The 23,040-nt window shown below is 40.3% G+C and overlaps 1 protein-coding gene across 4 annotated transcripts in view; it reads right to left on the bottom strand.

Annotated features, from left to right (window-relative positions):
• The window catches only part of MLIP (muscular LMNA interacting protein), a 182,039-nt gene that overhangs the window by 152,915 nt on the left and 6,084 nt on the right, over window positions 1-23,040 (bottom strand). For all 4 annotated transcript variants that reach the window (XM_030198970.1, XM_030198971.1, XM_030198974.1 and 1 more), the window contains exon 2: window positions 12,171-12,224. In XM_030198970.1, coding sequence (XP_030054830.1) covers window positions 12,171-12,224 — 54 coding nt within the window. The remainder of the gene's footprint in view (window positions 1-12,170; window positions 12,225-23,040) is intronic.

The raw sequence follows: 23,040 nt of genomic DNA, 5'->3' as shown, positions 1-23,040 counted from the left end.
CTTACAGCAGGTGACACTAAGAGGATGCAGTTTAGCTGCTTGAAAGCAGATGGCGCTAAACTGTCAAAGCAGATCCTGAGTAAGAAGGGTGGGGCTCTGAGGGAAGGAAGGATAAATGCCCTGAGAGAGTGTAGAACCAGTGAGGCCCCGAAGCAAGAGGTCTCCAGGAGAGAGAGCCCAAATTCAGAGATCTCCTGGAGGGGGGCTTCAAGTGAAGGAATTCTCCTTAAAGTGTTGACTGAGGTGCAGTACCTGTGCAGGAGTCCCAGGGAAGCAAGGAGTGGCCCAAGCTTAGAGGTTTGCATGTGAAGGAACAGAAGACTGCAGAGGTAAAGGAGTGCCTTAATTTTCTGTGAATGTTATTGGGGCTGTCAACCAGGGCTGGAAAGAGTCTGTGACAGGGGAACAGATTGTATTGCTTTATTTTCTACCAATAAAGTTTCCTTTGAGTTTGCACTGCAAATTGCCTGTGTCTGAAATCCTGTAGCCAACCACCAGTCACACTCAGTGTCATTTTCGCATATCGATTTGTAAAATAGGTGCACATATGGGTGTAAATGATGTCATTAATTGCTATTTTCACGCATATGTGCTAGGCGATATTCTGTAAAATACAAAATTGCTTAGCATGTAAGTGTGAGGGGGCATAAACATGAGTAGAGTTTCAGTTGGATGTGGGCATGTCTCTGAAATATGTGTGCAACTTATAGAATACTATAAAGTTACTCAATCTTCAGGGCACAATTAGGTGTCAACATTATGACTGCCATTGACTTGTCATAAATATTGGTGCCTACCTTTAGACACGCCAATGTCGACCTATGCTAATATTCTGTAACAGCATCATGGCACCAAGATGATGTTATAAAATTGGTGCTCAACACATGGCATCGGTTACTCACACATCAGGGCACAATTAGGCGCCAACATTATGACTGCCATTGACTTATCATAAATATTGGTGCCTTCCTTTAGACACGCCAGTGCTGACCTATGCTAATATTCTGTAGCAGCATCATGGAACTAAGATGACGTTATAAAATTGGTGCTCAGCACATGGCATTGATGTACCTAGACCTCGGTACCATTTTATAGAATTGCCACTTTAGTGCGTAAATGTTAGGGGGCCATGCATGGGATGGCCATAAGCAGGATAAGATTTACACAAATTCCTGTTGCATTTAGATGCCAACATTTACACAAACCTGTTGTAAATGTTTGTACCAATATTTAGGCACACTGAAGCCAAGTTTACATTAGTATTCTTTAAGGACACTTGCACGCCTAAGTAACATAGAGAGGGATAATCGAACGGGGGCGCCCATCTCCAAGGGCGCCCATCTCTAAGGACGGCCTGTAAAGGGGCGGGGCAACCCGTATTATTGAAACAAGATGGATGTCCATCTTTCGTTTTGATAATACGGTCGGGGACGCCCAAATCATGAAATTTAGGTCGACCTTAGAGATGGTCGTCCCCAGTTTTCGGCAATAATGGAAAGCAAGGATGCCCATCTCAGAAACAACCAAATCCAAGCCATTTGGTCATGGGAGGAGTCAGCATTCATAGTGCACTGGTCCCACTAGCTGAATGGAAAAAGCCCTTCCCTTACCGATCCGGAAAGGAACGGGCATGCATGAATGAAATTGCATGCAAATGAGCTGCTCGCTGTTAGCTCATTTGCACACGATTTCCTTCCTAAGGAGGGGAAGCGACGGCAGTTGAGGATGCCAAAATATGGATGTTTCTATGAGAAGGACATCTATGCCTTTGCTATGTCTCCACCACCTTCTTTACTTATTTGGATTTTGGATCAGAAGTAGTAACAGTGGGATTTGAACCGGCCACCTTTAGAGTGGAAGACCAGTGCTCTAATCACTAGGCCACTCCTCTGTTCTACTCCACGCCCTTGAAATTTAGCTATCCCTGTGGGAGGCAGTTGAGGACGTCCAAAATGTTTGAAAGAAGGATGTCCACGCCTTCATTATGTCTCCGCTGACACACACATACCTCCCCCCCCCCTCAGGGACCTGCATCATTTATTAAACCTGGCCATTAACAATTTTGCCCCCAAGACAAAGATGGTCACCAAAACAATCAAAACTGAATAAATTTCTGGCTGCCCATCACTATTGTGTATTCAGATCAAAAGACTGCACTTATTTGCATGGTAAGTATAAGATCTTCCAATGTTTCTTGTTGACTACATCTTCCCCCCCCCCACCATCATATGCCAGGGGTATTTTTTATGTGTGCCCCCCCCCCCCCCCCCAAAAAAAAAAAAAAATTATGATGCAGAATTATCTTAAGTTTAGAAGGATGTGCAAACAATGCTTGTTCTTAGTGGCCTTTCCTACTTAAACATACAACAGGTAAATTAATAACTATGCAATGTTTATTGTAGATTGATAGAAGATGTGTTTATGATATTTTTACTGTATTTTATGTTTGTTTCTGGATTTGTTAATGGTATTATGGTTTTTCTATTTTATGTCTTAAAAATGTTTTATAAGTAATTTACATATTTTACAAGAAAATTCTTGAACAAAAAGATACAATATTTCATGGAAATAGAGAGAGAAAATTTCATACAGGAAATAAAAAATGTAACTAATACAAATCCATATCTCCTCTTCATATATCAAACTGAAAACTAAGATACCCTGTAACAAGAGAATTATATCTAAAGCCCACAACTGGAGAGGAGCAAGGCACAATTCAAATAAACATTATTGACAGAAACTAAAAAGCAGAAAGCCCAAACCAAGCAATTAATACATTATGAAGAAGATAAAGTAGGTACTGAAGTAAAATGTGTGTGGTTGGGGGGGTGGCAAATGTCAGCTTAGAGTCCAAAAAAGTCACTAAATGGTTGGTTCAAAAAAACATATTTTACTGACTCTTGATCACACATTTACAAGGATAATTAAGCCAAAATAGACCTCCTAATTGCAAAAAACGTGGGTGCAATTTCAAAAAAGATTGACTTCTTCGTTGGATTTGTCTGGAGACATCAGGATAAACACTAAACTTATAGTTTAAGAATAAATCTTGTTTATAATGATAAAACATCTTTAGAATCCAGATATGGTCTGGTTGCAGCACAAAATCTACAATCAAAGTAGAAGCCTGGGAATGGTTTCATCCTCTATCATCTTTGTTAGGTTCAAATTATCAAAAGGAACCTCAGACCCCTCTGTTATCATCTGATCCTAAGTTTTCTTTATGTAAGGCAAAAAGTAGGCTAAGCTTGAGGTTCAGAGGAAATGGAGGAGGAAAAAAAGGAGGAGGAGGAGAGAAAAACAGCAGAGCTAGTTACTCTGTGGAACATCAGCATTGCAGTTACCATTCCTGCCACCTAACACTTCCCCGCACCCCCACCATCCTGTTCCCTCTACCTTTAAAAACAAAACACTGAGCTTCTGAATGCATGTCAGCTGCTAACAAGTGGTTTTTAGTATGTTCTTGAATTCTCTGTAACCTAGTGCCAGCTTTGTGATCTATTTCCCCACTTTCTTTATACTCTGCCTCTATTTTATATACACTTATACACTTTCTTATCTTTGTTGGAGATGAAACAATGTATAAATATTATATAAATGAACAAAAAAATTATACAGTTATCTGTTTTGCAATTGGCTTTATGGGAGCTCTTTTGGGCAGTCGTGAAGAATGCCATTTGGCAAATTGAGGGGCTGTTTTACAGAGCAGCAGTAAGCCCAATGCGGGCTTACCGCTCACTCTTTCGGGACTGTCGCCGGCCCAACACGGCTGCTGGCGGTAATCCCGCCCCGAACATGCACCATTTCTGGAGGAAGAAGAAAACCCCCAGAAATGGCTTCTGCGGTAACCCGGTGGTAAATGGGCATCGCCACGCGCTGTCCGGTTACCGCCAGCTTATCATGGGACCACTTATCACCACCTCAATGGATGGCGGTAAGGGCTCCCCATCACATGGCCATGCGATAAGGGTTCTCTTACCACATGGACATGTGTGCTGGAAACTTTTTTACCCGCTGCGGTAAAACGGGCCCTGGAGCGTTGGGAAAATGGCTCCCGCCGCCAGTGCAGGGCCCTTTTTCCCCGCAGCTTGGTAAAAGGACCCCTGAGTGTTATTTGTTGATAGTAAAGCTTTGGAAATTTAGTTTTATGTAAATTCTTCTAGGCAGTTGAGGAAAAATTATATTTTGTGTGTTTTTTATTAATATTTTCGTAATGTATTTTTTATATTTTATTGTAAGCCGCTTTAATACATTTTCTGTAATGCAGTATATCAAGTTAATAAATCAAATCTGCTTTATTTTTTTCTTCTGCTACTTTGTGCTGCACTGGACGTGTGCCAGGATCCATGAAACACAGAATTTCATTAACCAAGCTGCCCTGGAAGTTGCACAATAGAAAAAAACTGGCATCTCTCACCAGAGATATGCTGCTGTTTAAAATGTTAGTAGGAAACAATGTTAGTTTCATCTGTTGGAACCAGAAATACTAATGTATGTGCTAATTATTTGCATATGTTTAAAAGATTATTACAAAAGTGTATGGAAGAGCGTATGTCATATTTTACAATTTCATAAGGAACTACAGTATCTTTAAAATTGTCATCTGGAAATTATTGGCCTTGTCTCACAACTTAGCTAAGTGTAAGAAAAATTGTTTGACATTTTGATTTCTATGGGTTTGAAAGTAATCTTAAGCAATTGGAAAGATAGCTTTCTCATTAAACTTTAATGTAAGGTGGAGCTTGGTTTTTATTATATACAAGTACAAACCAAGACCATAAAAAATAATTTGCTGGTTCAACATGAGAGAGTAATTGCTCATCCCTGGAAATGATCTGTGGGAAAGAGACCTATGATTTGATCTTTGGTACTTCTTACCTAAAATCTCAGCTTTCTGAGACAGGATACTGGGCTTGATGGCCCCTTGACTGACTCAGCATGACTTTTCCTGTATTCTTATACTCTTTCTTAAGTTCTTAGCTGTAGCAGAGAAATTAAATTGCTCGTTGTGTTTCAGAAAAGCTAGAACTATCTTACTGCTTTTGATTCAACATAGGGCATGCTATTGATATACCTATAAGTCCTTATGATAAAACATATACACATTGATGTTTTTGTATTTTGTCATTCTTTCTTATTTGTGTCATACAACTTCAATAAACAGATTTGAATCATCAAACTAAAATTAGAAATGCCAATGACATAATACTATAAATATAATTAATAAGCCTGTTATTTCAATGAACTTCAGTGGATGGGGGTAGTAAGCTCCAGCAATTAACTGATAACCCAATGTCTCCAAATTTAACGCTACACAGAAATAATGAATCTCTTTGTAATAAATAAGTCACAGACCTCAGTGGCGACTCGTTTCACAAGGGCAAACAACTCTTGGCTTGCCTTGCCTCCTCACTGGTCTATATAGGTCGCCACATCTCAAAAAAGATATAGTGGAATTAGAAAAGGTGTAGAGAAGGGCAACGAAAATGATAATGGGGATGGGATGACTTCCCTATGAGGAAAGGCTGAAGTGGCTGGAGTTCTTCAGCTTGGAGAAAAGGCAACTGAGGAGAGATATGATAGAGGTCTACAAAATAATGAGTGAAGTCGAATGGGTAGACGTGAAGCGTCTGTTTACGCTTTCCAAAAATACTAGGCCTAGGGGGCATGTGATGAAGCTACAAAGTAGTAAATTTAAAATGAATCAGAGAATCTTTTTCATCACTCAATGTGTAATTAAACTCTGGAATTCATTGCCAGAGAATGTGGTAAAGGCGGTTAGCTTAGCAGAGTTTGAAAAAGGTTTGGACGGCTTCCTAAAGGAAAAGTCCATAGACCATTATTAAATTGGACTTAGGGAAAATCCACTATTTCTGGGATAAGCAGTATAAAATGTTTTGTACATTTTTGGGATCTTGCCAGGTATTTGTGACTTGGATTGGCTACTGTTGGAAACAGGATGCTGGGCTTGATGGACCTTTGGTCTGTCCCAGTATGGCAATACTTGTATACTTATGTAGTGTAGAGCACAAGCGGCAGTTGCAGGTGGATCTGAGCTGTGCTGGGGATAGACTCTCTAAGTGGCCACAGGGTAACCCCAGGCAGCTGGCTACGTATTTTATCATAACACCTAAATGTTTTTATAAAACAGCACCTAAACAGACACCTACATGCCATCTTAAATTGGGCACCCCCTTATAAAATTATCCTCTTGCCCCCTAACTTTAGAAAGTTATATGACCAGATTTCTGACTAGCTCTCAAATTTGCACATCCAATTTGTAGAATAAAGTGAGTTTATAAACAGGGGGTTTCATTAATTAATCAGCTGCTAATTGGCCTGAATAACTAATTCTACTCGATGTGGAAACTCAAAAGAGTTAAGCCTTTCTTTCCAAGAAACATTTTCCGCACCTTGGTACAATCTATGGTAATTAGTCACCTGGACTACTGTAACACTCTGTACGCTGGCTGCAAAGAACAGACTATTAAGAAACTCCAAACAGCCCAAAATACCGCAGCTAGACTCATTTGGAAAGACCAAATACGAAAGTGTGAAACCCTTAAGAGAGAAACTTCACTGGCTACCACTCAAGGAACGGATCGAATTCAAGATCTGCACGATCGTACACAAGATCATTCACGCAGACGCCCCGTTGTACATGCTTAACCTTGTGGACCTACCACCCAAAAACGCCAAGAGATCAGCCCGCAAATTCCTCAATCTGAACTTCCCCAGTTGTAAAGGACTTAAATATAAGCAAGCATACGCCACTACCTTCTCCTACAGAAGTACACAGATATGGAATGGGTTACCCCCAGCCCTAAAAACTATGGACAATCTAACCAACTTTCGCAAATCTTTAAAGACGCATCTCTTCAATAGAGCCTACAAAAAGAACCCTTAAAATCACAAGTCACCACTCAACCCACCCTAAACAGCTAAATAAAATACATCTCCTAAACTATCCTATCTAACACCATCTTTTCTAATTCCTCATCCATCTTCTGCTTACTCTTGATTGTACCCAAGATCATGTCATGACCTTGTCATAACAACACTCTGTAAGCCACATTGAGCCTGCAAATAGGTGGGAAAATGTGGGGTACAAATGCAATAAATAATAATAATAATAATAATTGGCTATAATTGGAGGTAATCGATACTAATTGGCAGTTACATATGTAACTGCACTTAGTCGGTATTCTATAAATTGTGTACAAAAATCCAGAGTGCACAATTCCAAGGGGGGGGTCGATCTAGGAGAGGCATGGTAGGTTTGGGGCATGTCAGGCAGTTATATGGAATAAGTTGAAAAGTTGAACATTACCAGTCAGGATGATGTGGTTGGCATGTTAAGGGGAAGTTCCCTGATAAGCCTTTGGGCAAATCATGTTGTACAAGGTCCTCTGATCAACTGAGAGAATTATTACTCTATTGAGTGTTTAAGATAAGTATTTATTTAATATAATTAATTATCTAATCCCCTATTAGGTTGGGATTACTAGCAGAGTAAGTTTCTTAGAGAGTCACTGGGGGAAGGGGTCTATCCCCAGGTGACCCTCATGGGGAGGAATGCTGGCTTCGGCCTAACCCCTGGTAAGCCTTTTCTTGGCTGGGAGGTGCTTGGTGGAGGTGCCCAACGCTCCCACCAGCTGCCTTCCAGGTGCTGTGGAGGACTTGCAGCCCATCTGCATATCCTTACAGCCTTCTCCGAGGTGATTCACAGGTCCACCCTGATCCTCTCGGTGCCTTTGCTCCAGGTGCTGCACGCCGAAGAATTTTCTCTATAATCTTTGTATTTTCTCCCAGTTACTTCTTATGGCTCCAGTACACTTTCTATTCTTGGTACTGTCCCTTCCCAATCTCTGTCCCCATCTGAAACCACTGTATGCTGCAGGAACACATTGCCCACCTTCTGCTTTCATGATCTCATGATCTCTTTTGTCTTCTCCCTTCTTCTCAGCTCTCAACCTTCAAAATTTCCTTCTTTCCATTCAAGCATCTTCATTATATCTGAGTACATCTCGCCTTCGTCTCTGTCACCATGCATCTCCTACTCTTCTCTGTACTCTCTACTATGTTATCCAAGTCTGTCAATGAGGCTGTCTCTTCCTATAATACTACTCTCTCCTCTGCTCTGGATACTCTCGCTCCTCCCATTCCCCATTCTGTAATGCGTACCAAACCCTAGCCTTGGCTGACCTCTAGAATCCGCTACCTACATTCCTGTGCCTGCTCTACTGAACGCCATTGGCTGAAATCCCATTCCCATGCTGACTTCATACATGTCAAATTCTTGCTGACCTCCTTCCAGTCTGCTGTTTCACTTGATAGATAGGACTACTGCATCCAGTTGACAAATTCTCTTGGCTCAAACACTCAACGTCCTTTGCCACACTGAACTCTCCTTCACCTCCAACTCCCCTTCACTTTCTCCTCAGACTCTGGCTGAGTACTTTCATGATAAGGTTCACAATATTAAACTTGAATTCTCAACCAAGCCACCTCAACCTCTCCTTCTCTTAGTCCATTCTCTCAACCCTCCATTAATCCCTGCCTTCTTTTCTTTCTTTTCTGAAATCACTCGAAACTAACAACTTGTTCCTTCTAGTTTCCTCCTCGAAAATAACTACTGTCATCCCTTTCATCTGTCATATCCTCAATCTTTCACTTTCCACTGTGACTGTTCCTGATGCCTTCAAACATGCCGTAGTCCACACCACTTCTCAAAAAACCTTCATTGGACCCTACCTGTCCTTCCAACTATCGCCCCATCTCCCTCCTCCCTTTCCTATCCAAGATACTTGAACATGCTGTTAACCAACATTGTCTTGACTTTCATCTCAAGCTATTCTTGAGCCACTTCAGTCTGGCTTCCGCCTTCTTCACTCAACTGAAACAGCACTTGGTAAAGTCTCCAATGATCTGTTCCTGGCCAGATCCAAAGGTCTCTATTCTATCCTGATCATTCTCGATCTATCTGCTGCTTTTGACACTGTTGATCACCGCCTACTCCTTGATACACTGTCCTCACTTGGACTTCAGGATTCTATTCTTTCCTGGTTTTCTTCTTATCTCTTCCATCGTACTTTTAGTGTATACTCTGGTGGATCCTCCACTTCTATCCCACTATCAGTTAGTGTACCTCAGGGATCTGTCCTGAGACCGCCTCTTTTCTCCATCTATACTTCTTCCCATGGCACTTCTTCCCATGGTTTTTAGTATCACCTTTATGCTGATGACTCCCAGATCTACCTCTCCACACCAGAAATTTCAGCTGGAATCCAGGCCAAAGTATCAGCCTGCATTTCTGACATTGCTGCTTGGATGTTTCACCACCATCTGAAGCTAAACATGACCAAGACTGGGGTTCTTATCTTTCCCCCTAAACCAGCCTCTCCTCTTCCCCCATTCATGTCTCTGTGAATAACACTCTCATTCTCCCTGTCTCATCAGTTCGTAACCTTAGGGTCATCTTTGACTCCTTTCTCTTCTTCTCTGTACATATTGAACAGACTGCTAAAACCCACTGTTTCTTTCTCTATAATATTACCAAAATTTGTCCTTTCCTTATCTACACTTTTATCACCTCTCACTTAGACTATTGCAACTTGCTTCACACAGATCTCCTGCTAAGCCATATCTCTCCCCTTCATTCTGTTCAAAATTCTGCTGCACAACTTATATTCCGCCAGTGTCGCTATGCTCATATTAGCCCTCTCCTCAAGTCACTTCATTGGCTCCATATCCTTTTCCACATACAGTTCAAACTCCTCTTATTGACTTACAAGTGCATTCACTCTTCGGCTCCTCAGTACCTCTCCACTCTTATCGCTCCGTTCACTGGGTAAATCTCTCTTATCTGCTCCCTTCTCCTCCACTGCTAACTCAAGACTCCATTTCTTTTATTTTACTGCACCATATGTCAGTATGTCAAGCTCCATCTCTGGCCGTCTTCAAATCTAGGCTAAAAGCCCACCTTTTTGATGCTGTTTTAACTCCTAATGCATACTCACTTGTTCAGTACCCGTGTTTTATTATTCCTACCTTAGTAATTCCCTTATCCCTTCTCATTTGTCTGTCCTAATTAGATTGTAAGCTCTGTCGAGCAGAGACTGTCTCTTCATGTTCAAGCATGCAGCGTTCAAGCATGCAGCACTACTGCACTATAGAAATGATAAGTAGTAGTAGGGAGGAGACTAGGAGGAGATAAAGTGATATGTTTGGCCTGGAGATGGAGAGATGTTTTTTTGTTTTGTTGGTTTTGTTGGCTGCTGTGGGTTTTTGGTTGCCTGCAAGCCCCTGCCAAGTGACCCAAGAAGAAGAGGGATCCCATTTAAAAGAAGTGAATCCATTAGCTAAGGACAAGGAGAGTTGCTGCTAAGAAAAACAGCAACTGTGAAGGAGAGCTCTGGGTGGGCAATGAAGAGACCCAGCCCAGAAGCACGGGATGGGAGCCAGGAAGTGACCATCTCAAGAGGCCAGGTTAGGTCAATGCAAACATCACCCTGAGTGTAGGTCAGACCAGGAGGATCTGAACCTGAAATATAGAGAGGAGCACAGACTTTGGAACACTATCTTGGGGATAGGTATGAACTGGAGCTGCACAAAGTGTAAATAATCCTGTTTCAGAGTACTTTGTAAAATATACCCTAAGAAGGAGAAATATCAGAAGAACAACTTATTTAAAGATTGCACAAAATAATGGAGAGTTTATGCAGTTGGATGTTCCTATGGTTTCAAGTTGAAGAATAAACTGAGTTTTAAGCTGCTGACTATGGAGTGGTCATTTGGATTAAAAGGTGTACATCTGTCTCCCCACAGGCAGCCTATCTTAACTGCCAACCTTGTTTCTCACAGAGATTTGGGGCTTAACTTTCATGTTTCCTGGGGGAGAAGAGGGTAATCCCATCCGCTAGCACTACTTTCCTCAGGTGGAGGCACCGCATACCGTGAGTGAGTGAGAGTCTAACAGAGTCTGCCCTTCGTGGGGGCTCCAGCCCACTCAGACCCCAGACCCAGAAGCACCCAGGTAAAGAAGCATTACAATTAGATGAATATTTTAAGAATATAATAATGAACCAGTGACGAGGTGGGTGGGTGAATCTTGGAGGTAATGAAGATCTTTGAACCTCTGACTGACATCGCTGAGGTCCATTAAATTTCTGAGAGAAAGGAGTGATTGTTCTTTAACTGTTATAGAATACTAGCATTTATATGCCTAACTGCCTACAGTTAGGAGCAAGAATTTTTGCCAGCCAATGACCTAGTGTAAGTGCTCGTGATGAAAGTTAGGCACATACATGAAGACTTACCTAAGTATTCTATAATGACAGTTGTGTGCACAACTGCCATTATAGAATTCACGCTTAGTGCGTACCATGCCGGTGCCTAATTTTAGGCAATATATAGAGAATTACCCCCCTATAGTCAATCTCAGAAGTCTAGGGCCCCAAAGGTCTTTCTTTCTTCCCACTTATAAAAAACCTTAGCCTGCAAGGGGAATTTCTGTTCACCACAAAGCCTGAATATGCCTCTCAATTCTGTTAGGGACTATAGATATCTCCAAGTCTGGCAAGGACCGAGCCTCTCCCGGCATTACCAAGAGTAAACAGTGGTCTATAGTTCCTATAGGAGAAGATAAAGGGTCAGAGGGATAGATTCTTAATTTTCCTTTCCTTTTCGCCATCTTCTAGCTTCAGGAAAATATCACAAGTAAGATGTTACTATACCTCAGTTGACACTTAGGCAGTGAAACTGAGTACGTACATCATAGATCTCAGGAACATCAATACCAGCCCATTAAAAGCAGTTCTGCATGAAAAACTTTATCCATTATTAATCTTAAGAAAAAATCATTAAAATGTTCTAGTAGGGTTACTGACATGAGTAAATGAAGATAGTTTATTTCAAATGGTTTTTCAATACTTATTCAAGTACAAAAATGCCTTGAAACAATCTGAATCCCTCCCAAAGGACATAATAGAAGCTGCTTTCTGCAATAGTGAATTACATTAACCTTGAGCAATAGTAAATATACTCAATTCAAGGGACTAACAGATGTAAACAAAAGGCACAGATATCTGGGATATCTAGGTCAAAATTATAATAATAATTTCCACATATTATACAATACATCCCATAGCACAAAGGAAATTTTTACATACCTCTGGTTCCATCTCAAGAAAGCCATACCCCCGTTTCTTTCTAAATGGGACATCCTAAAACAAACAAATTATAGAAATAGGGATCATTAATCAGTGTCTTAAAATGCATTATATCTCTGAGAAAGTATAGCACTTCAGAAAGTTTTTTTGTCATAAATAGAACTTTGCATTACTATGCATACCTTAATGGAAAGGAAAGAGAAATAACCCAGAAAAAAAGATATATCACATAGAAACATTGAAACATGACTTCAGATAAAGATCAAATGGCCCATCCAGTCTGCCCGTCCACAGCGTCCACTATCTCCTTCTCTCCCTAAGCAATCCCACGTACCTGTCCCACGCTTTCCTCATCTCCAGCACCTCCACTGTGAGGCTATTCTATGCATCCACTACCCTTTCCATAAAAAAGTATTTCCTTAGATTACTCTTAAGCCTATAATCTCTTAACTTCATTGTATGCTTTCTCATTCTGGAATTTTCATTCATTTGAAAAAAAGCTCACTTCCTGTATCTTAATTTATATATTTATAATTGTATTTGTATCTCACATTTTCCCACCTATTGGTAGATTCAATGGTCAGTTACAAGGTTTTCAATTGGGGTTAACAGTTCAGTAGGGACAGTGAAAGGGATTAACAGTTCGATAGAGTCTGTAGGGGTTTCTCACAGGATAATTGAGCCAGGTTAAGACCTTAGGAGATTAGAAGTTGTTTACATGATTCGTTTTTTGAGAATTACGAAGAGAGTCTTGTGTGGTCGCAACATAGTCAAGTAGGGTTACATTATTGGTCAGGCAGGATGTTGTTCCAGTGTCCATGGGTACGTAGTATGTAGGGTGGATTGGGTTGAAGTTTTGGAAAGGTGTGTTAAGTGTTTGGATCCGGGTTGGTCGCTGTGAGCTTGTGCCTTTTCCATTCCATCTGTCTAGTTTATGGGTAGGTCTGGTTGGTCCTCTGGATTGTTAGGTTGGTTTCGCAGGGATGTGTTTTCTGAAAGGTGGGCCTTTAGGTGTTTTCGGAAGGTTGATAGTTGTCTTTGAGTTTTACGTCTCTTGGAAGTGTGTTCCAGGTTTTGGTGCAGATATAGGAAAAACTAGCAGCGAGGGTAGATTTTTATTTGGTGTCTTTAAATGATGGGAAGTGAAGGGTAAGGTAGAATCTAACTGATTTGTTTATGTTCCAGATTGATAGGTCTATCTGGTTTCGATATGTAACTTGGTGAGAGACCAAATATTTTTCTGTATACCAGTGAGCAGATCTTGAAGGTTATGTGGTCCTTAATTGGCAACCAGTGTAGTTTCAGGAGGAGGAGTTTGGCGCTATCGAATCTTGTTTTTCTGAAGATGAGTCTCGCTGCTGTGTTTGTGCAGTTTGTAGTTTTTTAGGATTTGCTCTTTGCACCCTGCGTAAATCCCATTGCAGTAGTTCACGTGAGCCAGGTTGGGGAATATATCTCATGGGAAGTAATGTTTTATGCGTTTTAGTTTCTACATTAAATGGAACATTTTCTTTGTGGTGACCTTAGCTTGTTTTTCAAGAGATAAATCCCGATCTATAGTGATGCCTAGGATTTTCAGGTTGTCATCAATTGTGAGCAGTAAGCCCAGTGCATTGATTGATTTAAATTGTGTAGTTTTGTATGGGGATGAGAGTACCAGGCAATGTGTTTTTTCCCTGTTAAGTTTTAATTTGAAGGCAGATGCTCAAGCTTCCATGATGTTCATGCTGGTTGTGATTTGGAGTCAATTTCTGATAGGCTGGTTTTGAAAGAGATGTAGATTGTAACGTCGTCCCATGTAAGAACAGATTGAGTTCATGGTTGGATAGGGACTTGGCTAGTGGGATCATCATTAAGTTGAATAAGGGGTGACAGTGGTGAACCTTGTGGGACGCTACATTCCGATAATACCTCGGATATATTTAAACTTCTCTATCATATCCCCTCTCTCCCATATTTCTTTCAGAGTATACATATTGAGGTCTAGAAATCTGTCTCCACATGCTTTATGACAGAGATCACTAACCAATTTGAGGCTATTCTATGCATCCATTACCCTTTCCATAAAAAAGAATTTCCATAGATTACTCTTAAACCTAAAATCTCTTAACTTCATTGTATGCCTTCTCATTCTGGAATTTTCATTCATTTGAAAAATTCTCACCTCCTGTACCTTAATGCCTCAGAGATAAACTTCTCTATCATATCCCCTCTCTCCCACATTTCTTCCAGAGTATACATATTGAGGTCTATAAGTCTGTCCCTACAAATTTTAAGACAGAGACCGCTAACCAATTTTGTAGCCACCCTCTGGATTGACTCCATCCTTTTTATATCTTTTTCAAGATGCAGTCTCCACAATTGCACACAGTATAACCTACACCTTCCCAATTGTAGAGGAATTAAATACAAGACCTACTACACATCCAGTTTCTCCTTTTTGGGTAGCCAGCTTTGGAACGCTCTACCCAGACCAATCCGATTAATAAACGACTACTTACCCTTTAGAAAAATGCTGAAAGCTCATCTCTTTAAGCAAGCCTACCCTAATGACCCAACATAATCTTACCAACCTCCACTACCAATTCTGTTCTGACTTAGATACTGACCTCCCATCTTTCTCTTCTCCATCTCTCCTTACTTCTATCCCTCCTTGCCCCTTTTCTCCCAATTCATGCTATCCTATCCTATCTACCCTCTCTTATCCTAATCATACATTATCAAGCTCAACTTATCATACACTACCAAGCCCAACTTTACATTGTTTCACTACTGTTTTTGAAATGTCTATTCTATAACTTTGTATTGCAAATTACTATGTAAGCCGCATTGAGCCTGTATTGTGTGGAAAAGCGCGGGGTACAAATGTAATAAATAAATAAATAAATATACCTCTTTTTTTCCTGCTAGCTATTCTTCTGTCTATGCACTTGAGCATCCTTCTGGCTTTGACCGTCACCTTTCTACCCGCTTAACCACCTTAAGATCATCAAACATGATCACCCCCAAGTCCCGTTCTTCTTTCATACACAGAAGTACTTCATCCCCTAGCCTATACCATTACTTTGGATTTTTCAGCCCAAATGCATGACCCTGCATATTTTAGCATTAAATTTTAGTTGCCAATTTCTGGACCATTCTTCAAGCTTTGCTAAATCTCTCCTCATGTTATCCACACCTTCCGGGGTATCCACCCTATTACAGAGTTTGGTATCATCCACAAAGAGACAAACCTTACCAGACAGTCCTTCCACAATATCACTTACAAAGATGTTTAAAAAAGCCAGTCCAAGGAAGATCCCTGTGGCACATCACTAATAAAATCCTTTTCCTCAGAGCAAACTCCATTTGCCACTACCCTCTGTCTCCTCGGATGTATCCCATCAGGCCCCATTGTTTTGTCTATTTTTATTTTAGCTAGCTCCTCATGAACACAGTCTTCTGAGAATCAGTCCTGATCTACCACACATCCATTCCCATTAGCATTTGTTTTATGCAGTCCTATCCGCGGCCCTTTATCAGTGAAAACAGAACAGAAATAATTGTTAAGCAGTTCAGCTTTATCCTTATCAGCTTCTACATATTCCTCCTCTATACCCTGAGTCTCACAATGTCATTTTGGCATGTCCTCCTATCACTTGCATATCTACAAAATGTCTTAGCCCCTAATTATACCATATTGGCTATCTTTTCTTCCATTTGCATCTTTGCTTTCCTGACAGCTTTTCCAGCTTTTCTTAGCTTTTTCAGGTATTTTTGCATGTCTTCCTCTTTCTGCAATATCTTGTAATTTATGAAGGCTAACTTTGTTTTCCTTACCTTTTTAACATAGCAGCCTTCTTTTCCTCTTACATTTGTGTACTTTTCTAACATAAAGGTTTGTCACCTTTAAAATAGCTCCTTTCAGTTTTGTCTACTACCATTCTACTTCCTTCAGCTGTTCCCATTCAAGTAATTCCTCCTTGAGGTATGCCCCCATCTTGACAAAGTTAGCTCTTTTGAAGTCTAGAACCTTCAGTCTTGAATAAGCTCTCTTCTCCCATGTCTTAATTTTGAACCACACCATTCGGTGATCACTAAATGCCAAATGATCCCTCACTGTAACATCAGAAACACTCTCCCCATTTATAAGCACCAGATGGGTTCCATTACCAACTGCTGGAACAGTTCATCCTGTATTGAAACCAAGATCATCTTACTTCTAGGATAAAATTAAGAGGAAATAGACTTAGGAGGAATCTAAGAAAATACTCTTTCATAGAAAGGAATGGCCTCCTGATGGAGGTTGTGGATACAAGGACTGTATCAGAATTTAAGAAAGAATGGGACAGGCATGTAGGATCCCTTAGGAAAAGGAAGAGTTAGTGGTTACTGAGGATGGGCAGACTGGATGGGCCATTTGGCCCTTATCGGCCATCATGTTTCTATGTTTCTAACCCTGCAGCAGAGATGCTCCAATCAATGTCTGGCATATTAAAATCACCTATCATAGTACTTCCCCTTTATATCTATCTTGTGAATGTCTTTAATTAAATCTCTGTCCATTTCTTCTGACTGGAAGGAGGCCTGTATAATCACACCAATGTAAATACATTTTCCATTACCTCTTTCCAGATTAACCCACAATGCTTCTTCCTTACCCATATGTCCTGCAATTCTGTCACTTTATATTATTCTTAACATATAATGCCACTCCCCTACCCTTTTTTTCTATCCTGTCCCTCCTGAATAGATTATAGCCAGGTATACCTATATCCCAGTTATGGTTTTCCGTGATCCACATCTCCATGACCACCATTAAATCCAAGTTGGTTTCTATCATTAGAGACTCTAGATCTAGAAATGTCTTTCCAATATTGCGGGCATTGGTACAAAAAACTCTCCAGATAATTATCCTTTTTTTCCATTTCTATAAAGGTATCTCACAGTTTAACTGATTGTTGAGTGCTTCTTCTGGAATTTTTCTTGTATCTAATTTAGGTGAATTTCTTTTAATTGTGATGTTAGATTAAATTTCCCTCTTATGTGTTCTGTGAGGTTTGACAGATACATATGCTGTATAAGCTGCAGACAGTTGGACTAATGCAACTACAGGTTTTCATAATCAAAGGACTGACTGTGCCATAATATGAAAGTGATAATTATAGAAGCACAGTGACATTTTGTGATGTTTTGAGTTCAATGTAGAGAAAATTCCCCTTGTCTTCCCCACTTTTTCATTTTCCCTGTTCTTCCTGTCCAGAGTAGAAAGATTTCACCTAAGTTTAGCTGTCTCTTCAGACCATGTACAATGCATCATGTAATCCTTCTGTTTTTCAAAGTTAAAAAATAAAAAGAAATTAAGTTTTCTTACATAGTAACATAGCATGTGACAGCAGATAAAGATCTGCATGGTTCACCCAATCTGCCCAACAGTCACATTCATTATCAATTCATGACTGAACCAACAATCCAACAATACTACTAACAACATTGTACTTGCTAAATTTAACTTTAAGATGTCTTCCCCTCTCCCACTGAGATACACAGCACCCACACTCATAGCATATGATATAAATGTATAAAATATGTTTATTTGATCCTGATTTGACTTTGCCATTTTCAGAACAGAGACGATACAAATCTGCCCAATGCTGGCCTTACTTTCCAAATACTGGAACTTTACTTCCCAATGACTGGGAATGTTTGTTTGTTTGTTTGTTGGCCAGCATTTTAAATTGAGAATAAAACAGGTAGCCCAGGAAGTAATAGGATTTTTTGCAGAGCCCAATCCTGCATGTCTATGACCTGAATAGCATTAAAAGTATAAGGCAAGTTCCCTCTATATCTTAATGTGGCATTTTCTGGATTTCCAAACTACTAACACTCTTAGGGGTCCTTTTACTAAACCACGTAAGCATCTACGCATGTCCAGTGCACGCTAAAATTGAGTTACTGCCCGGCTACCATGTGGCTTTTGCGGTAATTTCATTTTTGGCACACGTATTGAACAGAGGAATCACCATCAAAGAATGGAAGGTGAGGACACTTTCCCAAATTGAAAAGAGCAAACTAGAAAGATTTAGATACGATGTGGCTGGTCTGTTTGAAGTGAGATGGAAAGGAAATAATAAAACGAATGGTGGAAATATAATTCCCCAGATATTCAGCCAGCAGCGGCAGTGTTTTGTTAAACGCTGATTGTCACTGGCTAAATTGTCCCCTGATATTCATTGCCAGGGCTAATTTCAGGCAGGCTGGGTGCTGGAACTTATGCGGGCCTGGCCAATATTCAGCTGCTTAACTATGCGGGTGCTGGCACTGAATAAGTGGCCTAATTTAGGACAGATTTTAGCCCACTTAGCTATGTGGGTGCCAGCACTGAATATTGCTGACACCCGCAAAATTTCAGGCTCCTGCCCAGTACTGCCCCCAGTGCCGCACCTGGGTGGTCTGAGGGGATATTTAGCAGCACTCTCCAGTTAAGTGCCACTGAATATCCCCACTTAGGCGGCAGCAGGCTCCTGCCTGCTTAAATTGCTTTGAATATTGAGTCCAATATGCTCAGGTGGGCAGAAGAATGAGTATGGAGTCAGAATGGAACTAGAGAAAAGAGCATTGTTTCACCACTGCTCATATTGGGGACTTTCCCCACAAATATTACACCAGTTCTCAAAGGGAAAATATGTTCATACTTTACTTGGAAATATTTCCTCTGGATAAAGTACCACCACAGAGTTGTGTCTACTCTTTCTGCACGTGCTTTTCCATTTCAAAAGGTGTGTACCTTTGACAAAGCTAATCTACTTGTTCATCCTTCAGATTATATCCATTAAATATGGGAAAAAGTCAGTGGCAATGTGGCTTTGAAAATTATCATCCCACTGCATCCAGGCCTTGGTTACAATGATATTTCCAGGAATGATGGCAATAATCTAGTAAGATCTCATAATAAGCTGTCTCATTATTAAATACATATAATACTGGAGGACATGGAAAGAGAAGATACAGACAAGGGCAAAAAGTAGCTAGGCAATGATATTTAACTGTAGCCAAGATACTAAAATGAGTGAATCAAAGAAGAAAACTGGGAACATCACAGTTGCCGGTTAAAAAAAAAAAAGCATTGTTTCCACCTCCATAACATTTGTGTAAATGAAGATATTGTAATGAATAAAAAATTTTAAATAATGCCTGGAACTTGCACTTTTATTACACAAATTTACTTTTCTGCATAGTAAACACCATTCACCACATATTTCTGCCAACAATGGTCAAGTTTTTGAAAGCTGTCATGAAAGAACTGTACATCTTGTCCCTTCAACCAGTTGCTTACAGTTCTTTCCACCTCTTCAAATGAGTTGAACAGATGACCCCAAAGGTATTCCTTCAATTTTGGAAAAAGATGGAAATCACATGGTGCTAAATCTAGGCTGTATGTCGGATGGGGAAGACTGTGAGATACAGTATGCACAAAAATGATCCCACTATTACCACTTCTCAGTATTGGAATTCACTAAACATAATGCAATGTGTGGTCGCAAAACCAGCTCAATCTCCTTCACAGAATGGAAGAATTTGAGATACGTGCTTCACTTTTGATGCAATGATTTTTTGTTTTTTTTGTTTTTGTTTTTAATGTTCTGGATGTTTTTGAGAACTGAAGTTTAGTACTTGCTTTTTGAAATGACAAAAACAAGGGGACATTTATTTGAGAAATTTATATATTTAATATTCAGCCCAGTTGCTTTTTTCTCTACTTGTTGTTTTGAAGAAAATTGAATTGGCAGTTGAGGTTTGGAAACCTATGATTGGTCTAGTTGTAGCCCCCAAATAGAGTAAATTGACTATGGGTACGTTTAGCACTGAGAATCCATCCTACTCCACCATTATAAATTTATGTTCAAAGAATTACAATACTGAGAAGTAGTAATAGTGGGATTATTTTTGTGTGTATGGTGTTTTCTGACTCTGCTTCCTCAAGTAGAAGTGTAAGACTGTGAGACTCATCTTCGCAATTGCCTTTGTGGTGTTTCGTGCTATGTGAGGCCTAGCATTCTTATGCTGCAACAAAATGTCCTTCTTGTGCTCTCAAACTCTTCTCAATCATTCTTTCAAAGTTTCAAGGTTGCAATGTAATGCTTTGAGTGATCCTCCAATTGTCCATTACAAGTTCATCAACCTTTCTTGTGGGACTTCTCTGTTGCTGTTACAGGTCATCCACTTCATTTTTGATCTCACAAATCAGCTCTTCCTGGTTCACAATCTTTAGATTTTATGGTCCAGTGATAACACAGTTCTCACGTCAACACAGTCATCACCATAAACAATTTGCATTCAATGGTGAATCGCAATTGGAGGGACTCTTTCAACAGTAGGAAATTCTATCACTGCACATCTCTAGTGTACCAAGAGCAGGGCAGTGAGGGCGGTCCACCTCAGGTGCAGACAGCAAGGGGGTGCATGGAGCAGTCATGCGACTGTACACTCCGACGGTTCCCTGCCATCTCTGATGCTTCTTCCTGTTCCAGGGCAGAGGATCGGCGGAGCTGACAGCCACGTGACTGCTCCACGCACCCCCAGATGGTGAGGATGATATGTTTCAGGGAGTACTACTACTAGTACTTATCATTTCTATAGCGCTACTAGACATACACAGCGCTGTACACTTGAACATGAAGAGACAGTCCCTGCTCGACAGAGCTTACAATCTAATTAGGACAGACAAACAGGACAAACAAGAGATAAGGGAATATTAAGGTGAGGATGATAAAATAAGGGTTCTGAACAAGTAATAAGGGTTAGGAGTTAAAAGCAGCATCAAAAAGGTGGGCTTTTAGCTTAGATTTGAAGACGGCCAGAGATGGAGATGATGCACCAAAGGGGGGGGGTGTGATCCATCGAGAAGGGGCGCAATGCACCGAGGGGGTGTAACTGGGACCCACCCCAAGTGACAGCCAACTTAGGTACGCCACTGCTGCAGATTGCTAAAATTGGTGCTCACTGCATGCTTCCATTTCACAAACAATACCAAAACAGCCTCTTCACACAGACATTTCTTACCAACTGAGATGAAGGAAGAGATTTCAAAGAACAAGTGAACATTTTGTAGTGTGTCAGTGTTGCCATCTGTTGATGAATTTTGGATGTGGAGGCATTACTTTTCATTCACCCCTCATATATTTGTGATACATTGCATCTGTACTAATTAGAATATCCAGAATCACATGTTCATTGAATCATTTATAGTAACTGTCACGTCATTTATAGAAGGTTCATATAAATTCATAGTAGTATAGTCATAGTCTATATTTAGAAGGGTAAAAAAAATAGTTGGACATATTTCAAACATAAAAGCATGTGCCAAAAGTCAGGCAATTGAAGAACCAGACCAACTTGGGGGTCGTATCCTGCAGCTAGTAGGTCTGTATTATATTTCCACAACAGTCATGCTGAGACTAATCAACTCAGTTCACTTAAGCAAAACTGAAAAGCAAAGGTATAGAAGATATTTCTCTATCCCCCATGACTACCCCACCATTTAAGAAAAGTCACAAATTATACAAAGTGCATACATGACATTAAATTAACATAAAGTCAGTGACATAGGAGACAATTATCTGACCTCAACCTATGGGGTACAATGTATTCACTCTGAAAATCCATTCTGTTTCTGTTTTCCCACACATCCCTTGAATCTAAATCTATCTCTATGCCTCATTGTGCACAGCAGAAGGAAGAAGCATCAGAATGGTACTGTGGACCTTTATTTATTTATTTATTTATTTTATTTGTTACATTTGTACCCCACATTTTCCCACCTATTTGCAGGCTCAATGTGGCTTGCATAGTACCGTAGAGACGATTGCCAATACCAGTTTGAACAAATACAGAGTGAGGTTGTGGTAAAGTAAAGTTCATATGTGAGAGACACATTGGGGAATCGTAAGGAGGAAGAGTTAGGTTATGTCCAGTATAAGCTTTGGTTTCCTTGCTCTGCTGGGTTAAGGCATTTAAGTTGGATCATTCGGGTATGCCTTTTTGAACAAGGTAGTTTTTAGTAGTTTTTGAAATTCAAGTGGTCATATGTTGTTCTCACGGCGTTTGGTATTGCGTTCCATAGTTGTGTGCTTATATAGGAGAAGCTGGATGCATAGGTTGATTTGTATTCGAGACCTTTGCAGCTTGGGTGATGGAGATTTAGGTATGTTCGTGTTGATCTTAATGTGTTTCTGGTTGGTAGGTCAATGAGGTCTGTCATGTATCCCAGCGCTTCTCCATAGATGATTTTATGAACCAGGGTGCAGATTTTGAACGCTATACATTCTTTGATTGGGAACCAGTGTAGTTTTTCTCGTAGGGGTTTTGCGCTTTCGAATCTCGTTTTTCCAAATATAAGCCTGACTGCAGTGTTTTGAGCAGTTTGGAGTTTCTTTATGATTTGTTCTTTGCATCCCGCATAGATTCCGTTGCAGTAGTCTAGGTGGCTTAGTACCATTGATTGTACCAAGTTGCGAAATATTTCCCTCGGGAAAAAAGGTTTCACTCGTTTGAGTTTCCACATTGAGTAGAACATTTTTTTCGTTGTTTTCACTTGGCTGTCTAGTGTGGGGTTTCGGTCGATTGTAACTCTGAGAATTTTCAGGCTATCTGAGATAGGGAGGGTGTAGTCTGGGATGGTTATGTTGGTGGGTTTGTATGTGTTATATTGGGATAAGATGATGAGACTGTGTGTTTTTTCTGTGTTAAGTTTTAGTTGAAATGCATTTGCCCATGAGTTCATGATGTTCAGGCTGAGTTTGATTTCTTTGGTGATTTCTGTTAGGTCATGTTTGTAAGGGATGTATATTGTGACATCGTCTGCATATATGAACAGGTTAAGGCCTTGAAT

This window comes from Microcaecilia unicolor, chromosome 3, assembly GCF_901765095.1.
Source record: "Microcaecilia unicolor chromosome 3, aMicUni1.1, whole genome shotgun sequence".
In the NCBI taxonomy this organism is placed as follows: domain Eukaryota; kingdom Metazoa; phylum Chordata; class Amphibia; order Gymnophiona; family Siphonopidae; genus Microcaecilia; species Microcaecilia unicolor.
Note: the sequence above shows the minus strand (reverse complement) of the source record. Positions and strands in the feature narration are given on the sequence as shown.